This window comes from Ciona robusta, chromosome 14 (assembly GCF_009617815.1).
Source record: "Ciona robusta chromosome 14, ASM961781v2".
In the NCBI taxonomy this organism is placed as follows: domain Eukaryota; kingdom Metazoa; phylum Chordata; class Ascidiacea; order Phlebobranchia; family Cionidae; genus Ciona; species Ciona robusta.
The window spans coordinates 3825148-3839816 of record NC_143248.1 but is presented as its reverse complement, the minus strand read 5'-3'; the positions used below and the strand labels follow the sequence as shown (position 1 = coordinate 3839816).

Sequence of the window (14669 nt, the reverse complement as noted above, 5' to 3'; positions counted from 1 at the left end):
GCGATGTTACTGATTTTTATGTCCCCGAAATATTTCGTTAGGGCGCCGCATGTACATTCGCGCTAAGTTCGTACACATACAACGCTATAGCGTAGTAATTTATTGACTAGAAAAGAAGAAGGTTCGTTTTTGGTACGTTTACAATTTTTTGAATACCAATTAGAACGTTGAATTTGCTTAAATACGTTTACAAATGGCAAAACACCACCCGGATTTAATATTCTGCCGTAAGCAGCCAGGAGTTGGTAAGTAATATCAAAATAAGTTTAGTTTTACAATGAATTTTAACTCTTTTGTTTTTTATTTCAGCTATTGGACGACTGTGTGAAAAATGTGAGTTATAATATCTGTAAAAATATCTTTTTTGGCACTGCAGAAACTTTTAGGCTTACATTTAGGGTCTAGTAAATTCTGCTGATCTGCTTCATTGTAAATATGTCAATATATAAACTTTTAAAATCGGTGCTGGTGAAAAATTCTCCCCCCACCTTATTTGCTAACCCCTATAACCACTGACCCCATAACCACCAACCTCAAACACTTTCCAACATCCTATTCTGCTGTGTACCGGAAGATTCTTTACTAGTGCCAAAAAATCAATTATGATTAAGACGCTGTGAACATATTCTATTCCATATCAAGCAATTTACATATTCTGCAGAGCATGGCAGGTGCGCCGGCTATATTGTTCGCAAATTTTTGTTCACGCACGCCAAATAAATGAAACAATAAACCAATTATGTTTTAAAATAAGTAAGATTTCCTAATGTGAATTGGAATTGTACGGGCTTGATGACTTAATGAATGAATGTAACTTACTTTATCCTCGCGTGGCAGGAAAACGACTATCTTTATCACACGGGTTTAACACCTCGAGCTTACGAGTTACCATGTATATTACTTTTTGGGGGATTTTTTATTTTTTTAAGTATGACTGGTAATTTGGACAACCGATTAGTGACCACTGGGTTGTAGCAATTGCCGTTAAGTGTCTTGCCCAAGGACACATACGCCCACAATGGTAGCAGCGACAAGCCTTGAACCCATTACCTATGGGTTACAGGCAGGCGTGATAACCGCTATACCACGGCGCCAGTGATAGCACGCGAAATATAACCGTCTTGCATGCGCGAGCTCTCGTCAAAAAGTGCTATACTCTGCAGACTGGTGGTTAGGCACATAAATTAAACAATGAACCAAATATGTATTAAATTAAGTAAGACTTGCGCCAATTTTTAATGGTAGCACGGGCACGTGCAAAAAAGAGCGGTCTTGCTTGCGCGAGATCTCGTCAGAAACTGGTATCTTTGTTTTAATTAAACATATTAGTGATTTTTATATATTAACACTCTAAATATTCCATTATAGGTGATGGCAGATGTGTGATATGCGATTCTTATGTAAGACCATGTACTTTGGTTCGAATATGTGATGAATGTAACTATGGCTCTTACCAGGTATCCTTTACTTTCATACCTACGTTATAAGCTGTATTTGTAATTGAACGAAGAAATGTAACTTGCTTTATCCTTGCATGGTCGGAAAACGACAGCAATTATAATACAGGTGTTTCGTTTCATACACCTTCTGAGTTACCAAGTATTTTCTTTTTTTTTCTGTATGACTCTAAACCTGCTGTTTATAGTCTAAGTCTAGCCTGTAGTATGGTCTATCTTAGAAATAACAGAATAGTCCAATAAACTGTCATATAACCTTTATATTTTATACTTTTTCGTTAAACAGTAATCTGACCTACATTACTTTCACCAAAGGGTCAAAGACTCAAAATATAGTTATTTTATGATTAGATCCTTGAAGTAAATGAATATCTATCTCAGTGTTATAAGACATTTCTTCCAATTTATATTTGATTACTCTTTCAAATTTATATTTAATTACAGGGCCGATGTGTTATTTGTGGTGGACCTGGTGTTTCTGATGCTTACTACTGTAAAGAATGCACCATGCAAGAAAAAGATGTAAGCACAATATGTGAACTGTTATATCTGCACTTGATAATGGTGTAACTGAATAACTAGCCCATAGATTATGGGTTAGTGCTGCTAGCCTACTATTGTGGACGCGTGTCTTTGGGCAAGAAACCAAACTTGCATCAAGCCAGTGCTTCTTATGGGTTGTCTTATTTGTCAGTTATACAAGACAAAAAATGAGGAATTCCAAAAATGTTAACACAGAAACTTACATTTGTGGTGACTTGTAAGTGGGCATGAGTGATGTATGGAACAGAATACCAGTGTACTAAAACTGTCCTGCAACAATTATAAATTCGTTTTATTACAGAGAGATGGCTGCCCTAAGATTGTAAACCTTGGAAGTGCGAAAACGGATTTATTCTACGAGAGGAAAAAATATGGATTCAAAAAGAGATGATAGCACCAACAGTACAAATATGCTGCGCTGCATATTGAGAACAAATGAAACGAGTGGTAACAACTTTTATACCAGTCTCAACTTTTATCAAAAAAATAAACTGCTTGTTTCAGAAAAATGTTTTTTTTTTGAAGTAGTGAAATTTTATAAATTGTGGTAAATGAATTTTAGACACCTCGGGTCATTGAATGATAATGAACATGTTTACAGTTGTATATTTGGAATTAAAAAAAACGTAATTTGTATTTTTTAACTACATTGTTAGTGCAAAGTGCATACGTACGTTTATTAAAAGCACAATTAATTATAAAACGCAGGTAAATTATTTGAAGTTCATCTTTGGAACAGTTATATGTGAAAATAAATTAAACAAAAAGGCATATGTTGTGAATGGAATTCAGGATTTTATAAAGTAGTGCAATATGAACTTGTGAATACAAAATTTTTAGGTAGAGAGTCTAGAAAAGAGTTTTTTTTGTGGAAAATTAATTTTTAGACACCCTGGGTAATTGAATGATAATGAACGTGTTTACAGTTGTATACTTGGAATTAAAAAAACATACTTTGTATTTTTTAACTACATTGTTAGTGCAAAAAGTGCATACGTAAAAAGTTCATCTTTAGAACAGTTATACATGAAAATAAATTAAACAAAAAAGGCATATGTTGTGAATGGAATTCAGGATTGTATAACGCATCTTTAGATATATATATATGAAAATTAGTGCAATATGAACTTGTAAATACAAAGGTAGAAAGTGCAGAGTCTAGAAAACAGTTTTAGAAACATAAAAATGAATTAAAAAGTTAGTGCAAAAGTGTTGCATATAATTTGTGCAAAGGTATTACCGAGACTGCAATACAAAAAAGTATGTACTAGAATGTTTGCAATTTTTTGAAATCATCATTTTGGTGAAGCCCTGAAAATACATTAAACAAAATTATATAACACATAGGAGAACCATTATTGCAAAGTACATAATACATACCTTTTTTCTGTACATGTAGTTCGACCATAAAAACACATATATTTTCCAATTGAGCCAATGAAGCTGAGTTAATGTTTTATACTTACTTGAAATTTCTGACAACAAATCGCCTGCCATTCCCCTTAGATTCTGGTTGTGAATATAATCTCTGCTTTCTAATACGATGTTCTGGTGATACTGACCTTTCCATTACCTTACGATAATAAATATTGGTCAACACTGGCAGAAAATTGCTGTGAAACACTGGAAAGTGAGACATATATAATAGAGCTCATTTGATGATAAATTTTTTATATATATGGTCAAAAAATGTAGAAGAAATTTATTTTGTAAGTTGTTTCAAAGTTAAGTTTAAACCAGATTTAAGCCTTAATCATCAAGATTTGCAAATCTTTATAAGAAGGGTTTAAAAACCAAATATCATCTTGATAAAGCAAGCATTCATGATATATATCACCCATCACTATTTACTATTATACATTTCACCAGCTTGGTACAATACACAATACCAGAACAATTTTAGCCCATTGCCGCTGCCATTCCCATCTGGTTTCCGCGATCTTATTAAACGTGCTCCCCATCATAGCAATAAGCATGTTTGTGAGTAATAATGTCACGATCACCATGTACACCAAGAATAAAGTCTGTATAAAAAAATTAATATTTCATAAAAAAATGTCCGACGCCGTGGTCAGCGTGCCTGCATCTAACCAAGAGGTAAAGGGATCAAGGCTCAACACCGCTACCATTGTGGGCGTATGTGTCCTTGGGCAAGATACTTAACAGTAATTGCTCCGACCCAGTGGTCACTAATGGGTTGTCCAAATTATCAGCCATACATAATAAAAATAAATCCAAAAAAAAGAATCCAAAAATCACTCACTAAGTAACACACATGGTAACTCGTAAGCTTGCACGATGTGTATGAACACCCATGTTATAACGACTGAAGTTTTCCGACGATAAAATAAGTTACATGCTAACACAGGTCAAGTACTGTGCTTTACTGGTGTACTTTTAAATAGCAACCAAAACTGTTACAAAATTCATAAAACAGATTACCCATGTTGTAACGGCTAAGCCGCACCAACACTTACTCAGAAGAAATTGAATACAAAGTTTAATTTGTCCCTTAACCCCCATTCCCCACCTTAGCAGCCGTTGGGTGTCTGGATCGATCAAAGTCAAGATACAGGTCTTGAAATTCACCCAGAGTGATGATGAACATGCCCATAATTGACTGGAACGGGTGTGAGAATAACGGATGGTCAGTGCCACGAAACACAATGTACATCGCTGTGATGGATTTATTTAATAAAATCATAAAAAAGAAACATATATAAAATCATAAAAAAGAAACGATATAGTAGGGCGGAAGCCGGGGGGGGGACAGGGCACTTTTAGCACATATAATTTCCAAGTAACCTGATCGTGTTTTAAACAATTAACAATGGTCAATGGGAATCTAAGGAATGAGGATACAGTTTAATAAATCGTTAAATGTGCTTTATTTACTAACGAATTAAAAGAGAAAATAGAATGAAAAGGCGTTTTATCTTTCCCCACCCTACTATATATTTATGAAGCCTATTAATAACATAATATCAATTTTATTTATCCCTTCAAAACAGCGAAGAGAAAGGAATTAGCAGCAAAATGAACAAATAAAAGCTTAGCTGCTAAACCCAATAAACTTATCCGTATATTTTACATTTTCCACTGATTTCCAAAAACAGTAACAACTAAAGTCGACATATTAGCATACAACCAAAAAGCATAAGCGCCAAACTTGGAAAACGGGGTGAACAGTTCGACCTTAAAAAATTCTGCACTGCATTAATCAGTAAACATTTAAACCAATGCGTTAAGATTTGGGTTATATGCTTATGGTTCTACCTATCCCTGCATTTTCAAAAGATTGGTGCCTACGCTATAGGTTACACTGATCGAAGTGTGCCTGCCTCTAACCCAGAGGTAATAGGTTCAAGGCTCGTTGCTGCTAGCATTGTAGGCGTATTTGTCTTTTGGCAAGACCATTAACGGCAATTGCTCTAACCCAGTGGTCACTAATGGGTTGTCTAAATTATCAGCCATACATAAAAAAATCGCTCACAAAGTAACATACTGAGTAACTTGTATGCCCGCATGATGTATGAAACATAACACCGTGTTAAAGACTGTCGTTTTCGACCACGCGAGAATAAATTAAGAATTTACAAATTTGTTCTCACCTTGAGAAAATCCCATGAGAAATATGGAATAGAGGATTAAGAATCTAAGCAAGTCTCCAGTTATCATGTTATAAATTGCAACTATGAATGGACCAACCAATTTGAAACCTCTGTAAAAAAAACATTATTATGTTAGAATCATAAAAATTGGTAGTTTAATATTATCGCAAATATATTTGGTAAAAATGTATTAGGATGGGGTAATAGGCTTTTCTACTATGAATGGACCAACCAACTTAAAATCTGTGTAAAAAAACAACGTTATTTTAGAATCAAAAAAAAAAATTTGCTACTTAAAAATTCTTATTTTTTTGAAATTTCTTAAATATTTTTGGTTAAAATGTACTTAAAAATTCTTAAATATTTTTGGTTAAAATGTATTATAGATAGGGTAATGGGCATTTTTTGAAAGACCAGTATGTTATTTACAGTAAACCATACGCTCGTGTTATAATCTTTATTTAATAAAAAAACATAATTTGCCAGTTTAATATATATATTTAGAAAGAGTAATATGTAGTCTTTTTCGGTGAATCAGTATAATAATTAGGCCATACAAATACAATCAAGTTATAAACTTTAATTGATGCATTATTACCAATTTACTCTATATTATATGCATTATTTATATAAAAGCTATGGGATCTTAACTAATTCAAGGGAAATTCTATGTCAGACAACTATGATAACAATAAACCTAGTATTCTGTTACTTCTGCTACCAGGAATATTGTGAATAATCTATTTACAGCTCACTTGGTATCAAACAACTTTTATTTGGCTCGTCGCTGCTACCATTGTGGGCGTATGTGTCCTTGGGCAAGACACTTAACGGCAATTGCTCCAACCCAGTGGTCACTAATGGGTTGTCCAAATTATCAGCCATACATAAAGAAAATGAAAAAATCCAAAAAAAAAAAAAAATAATCACCCACAAAGTAACATACATGGTAACTCGTAAGCTGGCACGAGGTGTTAAACCCGTGTGATAACGACTGTCGTTTTCCGGCCACACGAGGATAAAGTAAGTTACATTCATTCATTCATTTGGTATAAACAATTTTTTCTAACAATTTTTCCCTTTCCCTGATGAAGTATTGCAGTATAGCAGATGAAACGACAAACATACACTACATTTTGATACCAGTTGAGCCACAAAAAGATTATTTAGTAAACTTTAGATAATACATACATAACTTAAGTATAGTAGGGTGGGGGAAGATAGGACACCTTTTCAATCTATGTTCTTGTCCCATTCGGTAGTAAACACAGAAAATTTAAAGAATTATAAAACCGTATCCTCACGCCTCCCATACACCATTGTTAATTGTTTAAAACACGATCAGGATATTTGAATATTATGTGCTAAAGATGTCCCATCTTCCCCCACCCTACTTAAAATGAATACCTGCAGAAGAACAGCGAGTATGGTATGCATGTGCAGATACATATAGTCAAAAAGACATTCTCTGATATCAAGTTACAAGTGAATCTACATGGTATGATTGCAAGGACCATCACACAGGATATGAGGAAGCTCCCCTTCATTGGAGCATTGTATATTGTCCACCAGAATGTACGTTTACCCTGTAAGTTATAAATCCTTTTAATTTTTTAATGCCTTAATTAAATAATACATAAAAAGTGAAATAAATGAATGCAACGAACTTGTCCACGAGTGGCAGGCAGCGGCGGTCGTTCTAAAACGGTTGTTCTGTTTTATACACCTCATGCCCGCCTCCGAGTTACCACATATATAACTTATTTATCCTCGCATGATCGTTTCTTGTATAGTAGAACACAGTAATACAGTAATACAGTAATGATTATAGTGTTACGTTCGTGGAACAGCCTCCGGCGAATCTACTAGATGTTTGCGAGGACAAATGGCACAACAAAGTTCTGGGCAACATCAACAAGATGATAATACCTTGTATCAAATAGTTTTCCACTATTTTGCCTTTCGTTTTACGCTTCTGTTCGCGTTTTACTTTCCTTGTCGTGTTTATTTTGCTTGCAGTCTTATTCGACGCACGCCCCTTCATTATCTCGCTTCCTTTTACACCTAGCTTACACCTTTCTGCTTTCCTCTGTCTGCCTGTCCAGAGAGCCTCTCCCGTTCTGTTGTTTTTAATGTCCGAAGTTGCAGGTGTTTGTTTTCCTTTGTTTTCTTTATTCCATTACTTCGCTGTATTTTTATATGCTTCTTTTGCAGAGACTGACAATGCCATTTAGGCGAAATATATTTCTCAATTACCATTAGTGGTTGGACTTGATTTTTGTTGGTTACGTTTTAGTAACACCAGATCACCACATATATAACTTACCCATCCTCACATGGTAGGCAATTGTTATAACACAGGTGTTTTGTTTCATACACCTCAAGCTTGCTTAAAAGTTACCACATATAACTTATTTACCTTCCCATGGCAGGCAATGACAGCCGTTATAACACGGTGTTCTGTTTCATACACCTTATACCCGCTTACAAGTTACCACATATAACTTATTTCAGTTATTTACCTTCGCATGGCAGGCAATGACAGTTGTTATAACAAGGAACTTCTGTTTCCTAAACCCTTTACGAGTGCATAATATTTTATGAGGCCTATGACAAAGATTTTATGAAAAATTCTGGCTCTTTTAAACAGTAAGTTTTAAACAGTAATTACCTCATGGTGAATTTCCATACCAGCCAACACTAGATACATAACAGCACCTACAATGATAATGCATTCCAACACAAAACGAAGTATTTGATTGTTGGATGAAGCATCAAGCAAATAACATTGGTTTACAAAACTCAGGTTCACCAAACCAGTTGATGTGTTTGTAGTTACGACAAAACGAGTCTAGAAAAAAAAAATTAAATTAATACTGTCTTAGTGTCTTGTGTATGTATGAATGAGCAGATGTAACTTGTTTTATGCATGGCTATAAAACGACAGTTGCTATAACACAAGTGTTCTGTTCCCTACACCCCGTCCCAGCAAACAAGTAACCATGTATGTATAAGGTCTTAATATCTCTAATAAGGGTGAGTACCTACAGCATGGCAGACATGCCACCTAAGATTTAGGTTAAACTTGTCAGATTACCCAGCATTCAGGATAATAGATCCAATTAGTGACCACTGGGTTAGAACAATTGTCGCTAAATGTTTTGCCCAAGGACACATACACCCACAATGGTAGCAGTGACCAGCCTTGCACTTATTACCTCTATGTTAGAGGCAGGTGCACTAACCACTTTGCCGGAAAGTTTCAGTACCACTATTGAGCATTGAACCTAACACCCTTTGGTTATGATTCAAAGGCTTAACCACTGAGCTATGGCTTAAAGCCTTAAACAATATGTAACTTACTGGTGCTGGCTGCAGGTATACAGCCGTTATAAAAGCAACAAGGTAAAAGAAAAAGAAGGCCCCTCTTCTATAGAATCGAACTTTAGCGTATTGCTTCCATTTTTCATGCAATAGTTGGAATAACAAGCCATCCAACATATCCAGATGTTCATTAGATTCCGCACTAAGTATAATACTGAGTGCGCTCTTGTTGTTGATGCTACCATCAGTGTGGTTTATCTGAATGCAAAAGTGGTAAAGTATTATAAGTGTGAAAGAGGTCTCTGCCATTTTGTTTTTACAGAAGAAGAGAAATTTTTTAATTTACTAGATAACAAAAACAACAATTTAGTATGTGCTGGATACAATTGTACAGACTTTTTTTTCTATTTTATGTGAGCGAGGTCTTGCAGCTTGTATCTGATGTAACATGTGTATGTAACTTACTTTATCCTCTCGTGGCTTAAAAACGTAAGTTGTTATAACACAAGTGTTTTTTGACATGCCATAGGGCCTGAGATATAGGCCAGAGTTGGCGCATTACCCCAATATATATAATATTGGATAAAATATTTAAGTTATGTTTTTAGGTTGTGCGGCAAAAAGGTTCAGATTTATTGTTATGAAATACAAAATTGTTGGGTCAATACATAAAACAGTTATGTTTCACATCAAATATGTTCTTACAGTGTCAACATCCGACAGGGGGTATGTGGCGCATGTGACGTCACCAAACTGCCATGAAATGTCCCGTTTAAGCTCCATAATATGGTCTAACATTTCTTTGTTGCTCAGTTTGGCACTTAGTGTAAGCGGGGTGAAGCCTTGTCTGTATATATAGTATAATATTAATGTAACTTAAATGAATAAATGAAATTTATTTGTCTCTTCGGGCTTGATAATGAAGAACGGAAGAGTTTACAAAAGCAAAAAGACGGATAGTAGCAGTAAAAAAAACAGTTTTTAAAACACACTAATTGATAAAATAGAAAGAAGTAATGTTTTGGATAGAAGGCGTGACCGTTACACCCTAAACTAAAACTTATTTCCTAATTTTAAGAGTTCAATACATAAAGTCATAACTGTAAAAATCAAAATTTAAATTTTAAAAAACAAAAGGCAAATTTTCTTAAATAACAAAATTCAACTTTTCTTGAAAAACGAATGACAACATTTTAAATAACAAAATCCAAAAATACAAATTGTATTCAAAATTTGCTTTATGCCAATAAAACAACTTTTTACAAGAATAAATAAAGTGCAAAAGATGTCTTTGCAAATATGCTCAGAACTAAATACATATTTCACAATAAAAAAACACAAACAAGATTTAATCTTAAAATGCACAATCTTGAGTGTTTTAACTAAATAATGAAACGTGATGCAGTAAATCAACCTAACCCACTGACCTGTTCCTCTGACTCAACAAATCAACCTCACCCGCTTGATTATAGGCAAAGTTAAACATCTCCTGAAATAAAATATAAAAAATAACAGTCCAAACAGGCTAAAAAAATTAAATTCACAAAAAATGCCCGTGAATATATTTTTAACATTTTAAAATGCTAATTTTAAATAAACACAAATTGAAAATATTTTGAAAACAATAACCATAATCTTTTCACATAAAAACAAGCCAAAAAAAGTTAAAGTTCTAAGTTATAACAAGTGTCTTTTTCCAGCCATGCAAGGATAACACATTCATTCACTCATTTTTTATTTTCACCTTGTTGTTATGGATGACCATCATATGAAGAACATTGTTCCCGTTACTGTCTTGCACTGAAATATCAGCTCCATCACGAAGCAACAACGCAAACGCTTCCACCTGCATTGCACATGCAGCGAAAAACAACGGGTATTCACCCCAATAGAGAAGGCTGCATTGTAAAAAATTATAGATATAGTTGCATATAAAATCATATATATATTGTATATAGTACTGTGGGGTGAGATGGGACACTTTTAGCACATAATATCCAAATATCTTGATCGTGTTTTAAACAATTAACAACGGTCTACGGGAGTCGTGAGGAAACGGTTTTATATTTCTTTCAATGTTCTTTGTTTACTACCAAATAGGATGAGAAAATAGAATGAATAGGTATCCAAGACCCTATAAAGCGTTGTTAATTTTTTAAAAAACTTTCGGGAACTCTGGATATTATTTTTTAAAGGTGTTCTATCTTCCACCTTACTGTATATTATTATTATTACATAAAACTGGGCACCTATGTTTACATTTAAACTGCTAACCCACCCAGAGTAATTGGTCTCAGGTTGCAGAAGAGGTGCTTCTTTATTAGATTGATCAATTCTCGCATCCAGAGATTGTTGATCTGCAGGGCAGAAGAAAGATCCGCAGCATCTTTCCTCCAGGTTAAGAGGAGCATTTTGCTTTTTGAGAGAAAGTGAAGAAATTTATTATTTTCTGCATTTTCTTTGTACTAAGAGCTTGGAAAAATGCATCCTTATACAATATATATTTTAACTCAGTAAGGTTGTTGGTGAGTACTTGGGATTTAAGCCAGTTTGGGCATATCCCCTCATTACATAGTAGGTGGGGAAGATGGGTTACCTTTATCACATATTATCTTGATCAGATTTTAAACAATTCACAACGGTCTATAAAAGTCGTGAGGATACGGTTTATAATTCTTTGAATGTTCTTTGTTTACTACCAAATGGGACAAGAAAATCGAGTGAAAAGGTGCCCCGTCCTCCCCCACCCTACTATATCCATTCCTATATTATATACATATTGTAAACTATAAATAAATGTAACTTATTTATCCTAGAGTGGTGGGCATTGACAGTTGTTATAATTTATAACATAGGTGTTCTGTTTCACACACCTTATGCCCACTTACAAGTCACCACGTATGTAAATATGCGTGTGACTCTTTTTGGCAGCTTTAGCTATAGGCTTTGATTATGACAGAGTCTAGCACCAATACTTTTTTAAAAAATATTAAAATCATGTTTTAAACTAAACTGTTATATCTGTAGCTTTTACCTCTTTTCTTTGTTTGAGAAAATACCTCGTCATTTCAATATCTTCGTTTGCAATGGTCATGTGTAAAACATTTTCCCCGTAATATTCGTCACCCAGATAAATATCAACCACTGAAAATCAAGGGTTCAAATAAGATTTTTCCTTTTTAATATTATATTGACAGTCGTTGGTGTTCATACACCTTGTGCAAGCTTAAGAGTTACCATAATTATATGTTTCTTCGTAGGTGATTATTTTTTTGTGATTTTTTCTTTTTTTTTTAATGTATGGCTGATAATTTGGACAACCCATTAGTGACCACTGGGTTGGAGCAATTGCTGTTAAGTGTCTTGCCAAAAGTCACATACGCCTACAATGGTAGCAGCGCAAGGCTTGAACCTATTACCTCTGGGTTATAAGCAGGTGCTAACCACTTTGCCACGGCGCCAGACTACACAGTTACTTTTACATGAATAAAAAACTTCCCACCTAAGTTTGGGAAAACTTTCATCATTTCTTTTGCCAGCATATTGTGTGTGGTTGAATTGTTTAGAAAACAAACATGCAATGCAGTTTCACCTAAAGGACCTCGCTTATTGATATCCCAACAACACAACCTTGTTTCATCTGTTAAATAAATAGGGTATTTACACTTAATTATATTAAACAGTGTATGGTAGGGTGGGGGGAGACTGGCCACCTTTAGCACATAAGGTCCAAATCCTAATAGAACACTTTAGAACATAATATCTTAATATCCTGATCGTGTTTTAAACAATTAACAACGATCTATGAGATTCGTGAGGATACGGTTTTATAATTCTTTGAATGTTCTTTGTTTACTACCAAATGGAATGAGAAAACGGAAAGAAAAGGTTTCCATCTTTTCCCACCCTGCTATATGTATCCAGTATAGCTGTATGAGTACAAGGGATAACATCCCATATTTCCTGATTGTTTTTTACCAATGGCATTTACAGAGGGTTTTTGGAGTTGTAAAGATAAGACTATATAATTCTGAAAATTTTCTTTGTTTACTACCAAATGGAATGATAAAAGAAAATGAAAATATGAACCATTTTCCCCCAATGGCCCAACCTAGAATCTATAATACATATTTGAAAACTAAAAAAGATATATATATAGTATACAAACTAGTTTAAAGTCAAAAAAACTATTCTTATTGCCAATACCAACTTTAATATGACAGAGGCATTTAACAATTTCCTATTTACACTAGTAATTAAATACATTTAAAACGTTTATTAAATACATTTAAAACGATTAAATACATTTAAAATTAAAAAAAATTATTTCAAGATATTTAAGTAACATCTTACTGTTCCCAGTATATGTAAATGGCAATCCAAAACTTTTCGGTGTTTTTAAATTTGATAATGGATTAATTAAAGGTAAACTGTCCAAACTATTCATAGCATTCTTTTCTTTCTCTTGGTGTCTTTTCTCTACAAGATCTTTAATGGGAACCTGTTTTCCTTCACCGCCATTGTACAAGTAACACCCTATCTTTTCCCTGTAAAAATTAAACATCATATTCTAAAACGACTTATAATAAATTCCGCGAATCTGACCCTGATCTGATGTTCATATAGTTGAACGGTTCTTGTATAGTAAAATACAGTAATGATCATTATTAATAGAGAAATATATTTCGCCTAAATGGCATCGTCAGTCTCTTATTCAAAAAGAAAAGGATTAATAGCCAGTGGTTGGACTTGATTTTTGTTGGTTACGTTTTCGTAGCACCTGATCATATTTTAAAACTTCATTAAAAAAGCTTACAATTTGTTTTATATAAAAAAGTTGAAATTTTATAAAATAAGTGTATTAAAAACTTATATAAGCAAACAATTTCCGGAAGATCTCATTCAGATTTATAATACACCTTGCGGAAACAAGCAACAGCATATATTATATATACATACATAAAGTAACATACATGGTAACTCGTAAGCTGGCAGGAGATGTATGAAACAGAACACCCCTGTTATAATCACTGTTGTTTTCCGCGGGAAGTATATAGTAAGTTATACCCTATTCATTCATGAAATCCCCTAAAAAAATAGTACATTTTTAGTGGGAATTTACACCCGACATTATTATTACCTGATAACTTTGTGCAGAGTTTCGTAGTCCTTGCTTTGAAATGCTTTGGACATTTCATCAACGAGAATCCCACGTCCTTCATCAGTGGAAACATTACCACCATCTGTGGGTGGTCGAACCAACTGTAGGAACATTAGTAGTTTTGGTTGTTTAGTAGACAAAAAACATTCAAAGAATTATAAAACTGTATCTTTGCAACTCCCATAAACAGTTGTTAAGTGTTTAAAACTCAATCAAGTTATTTGGATATTATGTGCTAAAAGTGTCCTATTTTCCCCCACCCTACTATACTATTAGTTTTGTGTAATAGCTGTCTGTTTTAATGTAATAGCTGTCTAAACTGACATATACACTGCACATGGTAGTGTGAAAAACAGATAATTGATTAAACTGAAGAGATTCACCTTAAATATTTCATGAGTAGCTTCTGACTGTTGCATCATTTTAGAAGTTGCTTGCATGGAGTTCACAGCATCTGGCAGGTCACCAACTTTTGCAACCACATTGCCCATGATTTTTCTTCAAATATTTCGTGACGCAAATATCAAATTTTTACATATAATTTTCGATACACCAGTGTTTTGCATTGCATAG

The 14669-nt window shown here is 33.9% G+C and overlaps 2 protein-coding genes across 3 annotated transcripts; one reads left to right on the top strand and one right to left on the bottom strand.

Moving 5' to 3' along the window:
• Positions 1-56: 56 nt before the first annotated feature.
• Positions 57-2771, top strand: LOC149725088 (PHD finger-like domain-containing protein 5A). The gene is made up of 5 exons (XM_089892693.1): positions 57-245; positions 310-333; positions 1369-1457; positions 1902-1979; positions 2302-2771. The coding sequence occupies exons 1-5, from the start codon at positions 194-196 to the stop codon at positions 2389-2391; spliced, it is 333 nt and encodes a 110-aa protein (XP_089748819.1). The 5' UTR covers positions 57-193; the 3' UTR covers positions 2392-2771.
• Positions 2646-14668, bottom strand: LOC149725087 (transient receptor potential cation channel subfamily V member 6-like). 2 transcript variants are annotated; one of them, XM_089892650.1, is made up of 17 exons: positions 14480-14668; positions 14076-14197; positions 13289-13482; positions 12438-12575; positions 11970-12079; positions 11214-11350; positions 10680-10833; positions 10363-10424; positions 9641-9782; positions 8975-9193; positions 8283-8462; positions 7019-7197; positions 5612-5721; positions 4531-4676; positions 3890-4024; positions 3467-3573; positions 2646-3311 (listed from the first exon to the last, which is right to left on the bottom strand). In XM_089892650.1, exons 1-17 carry the CDS (start codon positions 14585-14587, stop codon positions 3296-3298), a joined length of 2259 nt encoding a protein of 752 aa, XP_089748776.1. In that variant the 5' UTR covers positions 14588-14668; the 3' UTR covers positions 2646-3295. The 2 variants fall into 2 exon arrangements, with proteins under 2 accessions (XP_089748776.1, XP_089748778.1); XM_089892652.1 differs by lacking the exons at positions 14076-14197; positions 14480-14668 and adding an exon at positions 13909-14023.
• Position 14669: the final 1 nt, after the last annotated feature.

What these genes read in the sequence shown, in the direction of transcription:
- LOC149725088 (XM_089892693.1), top strand. Translation starts at nt 194, where the DNA reads ATGGCAAAACACCACCCGGATTTAATATTCTGCCGTAAGCAGCCAGGA. An exon ending in GTAACTATGGCTCTTACCAG is followed by an intron (nt 1,458 to 1,901) that starts GTATCCTTTACT and finishes ATTTAATTACAG; the next exon opens with GGCCGATGTGTTATTTGTGG. An exon ending in GCACCATGCAAGAAAAAGAT is followed by an intron (nt 1,980 to 2,301) that starts GTAAGCACAATA and finishes GTTTTATTACAG; the next exon opens with AGAGATGGCTGCCCTAAGAT.
- LOC149725087 (XM_089892650.1), bottom strand. Translation starts at nt 14,587, where the DNA reads ATGGGCAATGTGGTTGCAAAAGTTGGTGACCTGCCAGATGCTGTGAAC. An exon ending in CCTGAGACCAATTACTCTGG is followed by an intron (nt 10,834 to 11,213) that starts GTGGGTTAGCAG and finishes TTTACAATGCAG; the next exon opens with CCTTCTCTATTGGGGTGAAT. An exon ending in CCCTGTCGGATGTTGACACT is followed by an intron (nt 9,194 to 9,640) that starts GTAAGAACATAT and finishes TTTTGCATTCAG; the next exon opens with ATAAACCACACTGATGGTAG.